This window comes from Bidens hawaiensis, unplaced genomic scaffold (assembly GCF_021521415.1).
Source record: "Bidens hawaiensis isolate Kalapana, Puna unplaced genomic scaffold, B.hawaiensis_p1.1 tig00059358_1, whole genome shotgun sequence".
In the NCBI taxonomy this organism is placed as follows: domain Eukaryota; kingdom Viridiplantae; phylum Streptophyta; class Magnoliopsida; order Asterales; family Asteraceae; genus Bidens; species Bidens hawaiensis.
Window position 1 is genome coordinate 33,550 of NW_027500710.1, and position 7,014 is coordinate 40,563.

Here is a 7,014-nt window from a genome sequence, read left to right on the forward strand (position 1 = left end):
TTTAAATGTTAAAATTGACATAACTTGAGTTCTACTAATCTGTTTGGATTGATTCAAGCGGCGTTAGGTTCGTTTTTACTTATACTTTCATACTGATAAGTTTCAGGTTCAGTTGGATATTCTCGTTCGGGGCGTTAATCGGAAGACTTCTATTTAATCCTTAATATTTTAACTAACTCGCTTATTATTAAGGTGAGTTTTGTCATTCCCTGTTTTCACACATTTTCAAATGTTTTGGGGCCGTATACGTACTTATAGTATTTCATATTATACATATCTCAATCAGTAGCAAACGTTATATTGTGTGTGAATTGTTAGACATAAATGCTAATTGATTACTTGTTTAAATTTGCGAATTCGGAGAGGTCCACCATGTTCTCATTATAATATGATCATACGACCTTCTAGTTTTAACCGGTACCTGATTCGCTTGGCAATGGTTCACTTGACACTTATTTGCTCATTGGTTTGGATTGTTTACCGCTTTACTTAAGTTTTGTTATCTTTTCTTATTATATATTATTGCAAAACTTAATGACTTGCTCACTCAACATATTTGTTGACAAAACGATTGTATTTTCTATGTATATGCAGGTTATCGTATGAATTGAAGAATTGAAGTCATGGATTGCTAGTTGAGACCATAGGCTTATTCAAGAATAATTAAATTTGAGACATTTGATTTATTTCCGTTATTATCATGGATTATTTTTTTGGAATTATTTGCTATATTTTTATATTTGTTTTTACATGGAATAAAATAAGTTATTAGATATTGCCATGTTTATTGCATGATAGTTACCTCAAGCTTTGAGCAATCATGCTCACGCCCCGGCATTTCCGCCTTAGGTTGGGGTGTGACAGATTGGTATCAGAGTCGAAGGTTTAAGATAGGTGGTTAGAAAGTGTCCTAGTCATATGTTAGGAACCCCATACGTGCCTGTCTGAACTGCTTAACTGCTCATTAATTGTTTGTAGCTTATTTAGGTAATTATTTATCATATCTGCTATTTTAGGTAGTTATTTAACATATCTTTTCGTTTAAGGTAGTTAGTTAGCTGCATCTTTTATTTTAGTTAATTATCTATTATTAAATCTTTTATTTTTAGTAAATATTTAATATATCTTTTATTTTTAGTAAATATTGCACACACCAAATCTGAGGCTATGCCTTACTTTCAAAATATTTTCCAAATCTTTAAAAATCTTTAGTAGATCGTATTTTAATTTGGGAAATTCCTTAAGAATTCTCAAAATTTGTTTTTACTCCCTCTCCTTAGGGCATAGGAGTATGACATGTTTGGTTAGTAGCCGTAGTGGACTAGGGAACTGTGAGTTGGGCCTTGGCAAAACGGTTCCGAGAACCAAAGGTAAGACGCTATTCCTTACCTGGAGGATAACCCGACCACAGTACTCGAGTCCCTAGGCCAAAGCTGGACGGTATGTCATACGACCGGACCTTAAGTGAATCAAACATGACCTATCAAACAGTTGCATTCCTTTAATAAAAAAAACCGAATTCACAGTGGTTCGTGGTTAAATTCGATAACTTTCCAAAATTGCGTTTTAATTAATTTTTAAATGGCTAGTTGCATGAAAAATCCATCACAACCCATGGACACTCCAACTATTCATTTCACAACCCATCTTAATTCGATATTTGGTTGGGGATATCACCGTGGTGGTTCACGAGATACTCCGACTACTTATTTTATTTGTTTATTCGATATTTAGTGGGGTCAGTTAAAATGCCATGTAACGCTCATGGGCCGACCCGCTCCATTGATTTGATAATTCGTTAATTTGTTTGGTCAGTTAAAATGCCATGTAACGCTCATGAGCCGACCAACTCAAAGTTTTTGTTGATCGTTGTTTAATTGGGCCAATAAAATGCCATGGAACGCTCATGGGAAGCCCAAATCTCAATATTTAAGTCCCGTTATGTAATTGTGGTCATTTAAACTACCATGGAATGCTCATGGGATGCCCAATTCCCGAAGCTTAATTTTATGATTTAGTTTGTCCATTCAAATTGCCATGGAAAGCTCATGAGAGGCCAACTCACTTGATTTAATTCGATATTTATTTTGAGTTTCGGGCTGCCATGGGAAGCCATGGAAAGCCCAACCCAATAACATTTTACACTTTAAACTTGATATAAACAATTTAATTAATTAACTATCTCAAAAGTTAATCACATTATTTTAAATTGCGACTTGCTTTCAAGTCATGACAAATCACTAGCACGTATTAGTCACGTTTACTTATTGTCTTTCGTTGACTCGTTTATACAACTTACCCGAGTCTCATAAAATTTCACGTTTGGTCCCCGCAGAATGTCTTCTCAACTTCGTCGCCGTAGCAACCGCCGCCCATGGCCGCTCATGATCGTCGTTTGGCTGCTCGCATCACGAAAGAGTTCGCTGCTGCCTTGCCCGAGGTTGTGGCTCAACTCCAAAATATCAACTCGAATGGGTCTAGTTCTTCGAGTGCACCCACCAACAACTATCACTACAAGACCTTCACAAGTGCCAAACCTCCTCTTTAACCGGGCGAGGAGAATGCTACTAAACTCCTCCACTGGTTTGAGAGGATGGAAAACATCTTCATCCATAGTGAGTGTCTGAACGACAAACGGACTCGTTTTGCCACAAGTCTTTTCGAGGAACGTGCCCTTACTTGGTGGACCACATTCAAGGACCACCAAGGTGTTGATGATGCATTAGCCATGCCTTGGGAGGAGCTTAAGGAAGCTATGATGAGAATGTTTTGTCCCGAGCATGAACTACATTGGCTCGAGACGGAGTTTTATGAGCTAAAGCAAATTGGTGGTGATAACTCTACTTACTCGAACCGATTCAAAGAACTGAGCCGAGTGGTACCACGTCTTGTAACCCCTTTAGCCCGCTGTATCCGCATGTATATCTGTGGACTACCCACGATCTTTCGTGACGCGGTTGTCAGTCGAGACCCTCTCACGCTGGAGGAAGCCATAACCCTCACTGCTTCCTTGACTGATGATCACGTTCGTGATGGTACCTTATCCCTAAAGGACTCCAAGCCTGCTGTCGAAAAGAGTAAAGCCGAATCCTCTATTGATGCTAAAGCCGACCCTAAGCCTGCCCAAAACAACAACTCTAACCGTTACCACAAGAACAACAACAATGGCTAAAAGCGCAAGACTCATCACCAAAACTATGCTGTGAACCAACCCAACAACCAAGCCCCTAACCAAAATGCACCCAACAAGAAGCCGTATAATGGACCACACCCTCTGTGCTCCATCTTTATCCGCCATCATCCCGCGTCATCCACTTGCCGTCTTTACACTTCATGCAACCGTTATGGGCATCTTGCTAATACTTGTCGTGCACCTCCAAATGCACGAGCCGCTCCATAGCAAACCGCACCGTCAGCTCCTCGAGCTGCTAATAACCCTCAAGCTCAAGCCGGTGTTCCAAATAGCCGTGCTTGCTACCATTGTGGAGATCCTAGTCATCTCCGCAATATGTGCCTATTGATAGCCCGTGCCAATCAAGCTCATGTAATGCCTCCTCCGTGCTATGCTCATCAAGCCCAAGTGGTTCCCGCACTGTACTACACTAGCCAAGCCTACCAAGTTCAAGCTTACCAACCCCCGATCCCTCAAAGCTTTCCTCCTCATACCTATGCTCCTCAAGTTCTCCAACTTATGGCTCCGCTGATTGCTACTGCTCAAGTCCCTGCTATTCAAGCCCCTCCGACTAATCAAGCTGCACCAACTCCTCAAGGTCCGAATATTCGTGCCTTCATGATGAATGTGAATCAAGCACAAAGCTCAAGTGACGTGGATCATTTCGCATGTGCATTGACTATCGTGAACTCAACAAGCTTACCGTCAAGAACCGTTACCCGATCCCTCGTATCGATGATCTTTTCCATCAACTTCAAGGAGCCGCTTGCTTCTCGGAGATCGATCTCCGAGAGGGTTATCATCAACTTCGCTTTAATGAAGATGACATACCCAAGTCTGCTTTCCGTACTCGATATGGGCATTACGAATTTTGTGTTATGCCTTTTGGGCTAACCAATGCACCCGCGGTTTTCATGGACCTCATGAACCGTGTGTGTAAACCCTACTTGGACAAATTCGTAATTGTTTTCATCGATAACATTTTGATCTACTCGAAATCTGAAAACGAGCACAAAGAGCATCTGCATGCTATCCTTGACCTCCTACGGGAGGAACAATTGTATGCCAAGTTTTCGTAGTGTGAGTTTTGGCTTAAAGAAGTTCAATTTTTGGGCCATATTGTTAACGACAAAGGTGTCCATGTCGATCCCGCAAAGACTGAAGCCGTCAAGAATTAGAAGACACCGATGTCTCCCACCAAAGTTCGTTCTTTTCTTGGTTTGGCGGGATATTACCGTCGTTTCATTCGTAACTTCTCGAAGATTGCATTGCCCCTCACCGTTCTTACATATAAGGGTAAACCTTACGAGTGGGGGTCAAAGCAAGAGGATGCGTTTCAAACATTAAAGGACATGCATTGCAATGCTCCTATCCTTGCCCTTCCCGAAGGTATTGAAGATTTCATCGTATTCTGTGATGCTTCTAACCAAGGCCTAGGTTGTGTTCTCATGTAATGAGGCAAGGTTATAGCGTATGCTTCGAGACAACTCAAGGTTCACGAAAAGAATTATACGACGCATGATCTCGAGCTTGGTACCGTCGTATTCTCCTTGAAGATTTGGAGACATTATCTCTATGGTACCAAATGCGTAGTATTCTCCTTGAAGAGTCTCCAATACATTTTCGATCAAAAGGAACTCAACATGAGGCAACGGCGTTAGGCTGAGTTGCTTAGCGACTATGACTGGGAGATTCGCTACCATCCCGGTAAAGCGAATGTTGTGGCCAACGCTCTTAGCCGTAAGTAACAAGTCCAATCCGTGTTACTTACGTGTGTTCTCGTTCAAAATGATCTCGAAGAGCGTGTTTTTAACGCGCAACACGAATCCGTCACCGAAGGCAATATGTATGACGAGATGTCGTGTGGTGCGGAATTACAATTGTAAACCAAACCCAATGGTTTATGTTATTTTCTTAATCGTTTATGGATTCCCGATCGTGATGACCTTCGCACATTCATCTACCGCTTATTGAGTTTGCGTACAACAATAACTATCACTCTAGCATTGGGATGGCACCTTTCGAAGCTCTTTATGGCCACAAATGTTGTTCTCCTATTTGTTGGACTAAAGTTGGAGAATCTCAAATTACTGGTCCGGAGTTAATTCAAGAAACGACTGATTGTATTGCTCAAATCCGCCAAAATTTACTCGCTTCTCGTAGTCGTCAAAAGAGTTATGCGGATAAGCGTAGGAAACCTCTCAAATTTAATGTTGGTGATCGTGTTCTACTCAAAGTATCTCCATGGAAACGTATGGTGAGATTTGGAAAGAAAGGGAAATCATCTTCTCGTTTCGTTGGTCCTTTTGAAATCATTGAGCGTATTGGTTCTGTTGCTTATAGACTTGATCTTCCATCTGAACTCTCGAATATTCTTCTGGTATTCCATGTTTCGAATTTGAAGAAATGTCTTACAAAGGGTAATTTCCAAATACCACTCGATGAAGTTCGTATTGAAGAGACTATGCATTTCGTTGAAAGACCTGTTGAGATTATGTACCACAAAGACAAAGTCACTAAGCGTAGTCGTATACCGTTAGTCAAGGTGCGTTGGGAATCGAAGCAAGGAGTTGAATTTACTTGGGAACCTGAAGATCAAATTAAGGAAAAGTATCCTCATCTATTCACTACAGCTATTCTCTAATTTCCGGACGAAATTCCTAAAAGTAGGGGATACTGTAACATTTCGGGTTTTTATCGTATTCATTCATTTCACTTTATTATGGTACGAACCTATTTTGGATCCAAATCATTAATAAAACCTTGCATTTATGAGTCATCTAGTTTCCTATATTCACTTTAAGCCCTCAATGTTTTAATGATTGTTTATTCACTAACTATAACAAAAATAGTTCATAAATTGATCAAAACCAAACTATAGGGACCATTATTGTACTAAACTGAAACTTGACCCACCTGGACGCCGGAGCGCCGCGCGGTGGTGGTCAGAAGCTGGCCACACAGCGCTATGGAGCTGCTGCACAGTCAGTTCGCACAGATGCAGTTCGTTTTCGTTTATTAGCCCCTTTTTGGTATAAAATCGGTTATTTTCGGCATGAATTGCGAGAATTAAGGGCCAAGATATCTTAATATAACTGAAATATGTATTTAAATTTGTTTCTTATCATTCAAGATCAGATCTTTGCGATTATATTCAGTGATTTATTCATAAAACTCATATTTACTTGCTTTAATGGGCCAAAAAGGCCATAATAAGTTTGGTTTATGTTTTTCTATATAAACAACCTTAAATCTCTGTCATAAATCTTTACAAAAACTATAAAAATCATCCCTCAGCCGTCCATACCTTCTACCATCTCGTTTTCTGCTCGGTTTTTGGTGATTTGTTGAAGAACCGTTCATAAAACGGTTGACTTTGCAAGTCTATGGACCTTTGACTCGTTATAACTCGTTGTTCGTTCACATTCCGGGTAAGTTGTAAACTGAGGTTTTATTCATAAACATTCTCAAGTCTATATCCTTCAACCAATTTCTGAGATTGAAGGGGTGTCAATTGCTTAAAAACCCGATAACGTGTAAAATAGTCAACAACTTTGACTTCTCGTTTTCTCATACTTTTGGTCGGATTCAATGTTCGGTTCGGAAGAATTTTCTTCTCGTAATTAAACTTTAAGGGTTCTGACCAAAACCCGACTCCCAACTCGAAGTTCGGATTCTGGTCAGACTCGACTCGTTTAAATGTTAAAATTGACATAACTCGAATTCTACTCATCCGTTTGGATTGATTCCTGCGGCGTTAGGTTCGTTTTTACTTATAATTTCATACTGCTAAGTTTCAGGTTCTGTTGGATATTCTCGTTCGGGGCGTTAATCGGAAGACT

General features: G+C 40.2%; 1 protein-coding gene across 1 annotated transcript; it reads left to right on the forward strand.

The window, feature by feature from the left end:
* Positions 1-3,691: 3,691 nt before the first annotated feature.
* Positions 3,692-5,816, forward strand: LOC143602693 (uncharacterized). Its single transcript, XM_077079725.1, has 2 exons — positions 3,692-3,842; positions 5,410-5,816. Exons 1-2 carry the CDS (start codon positions 3,692-3,694, stop codon positions 5,814-5,816), a joined length of 558 nt encoding a protein of 185 aa, XP_076935840.1.
* Positions 5,817-7,014: the final 1,198 nt, after the last annotated feature.

Excerpts from the sequence above, each read along its gene's own strand:
- LOC143602693 (XM_077079725.1), top strand. The coding sequence starts at position 3,692 with ATGGCTCCGCTGATTGCTACTGCTCAAGTCCCTGCTATTCAAGCCCCT. Across the intron at positions 3,843-5,409 it reads TGACGTGGATCATTTCGCAT|TATCTCCATGGAAACGTATG; the intron begins GTGCATTGACTA and ends TTCTACTCAAAG.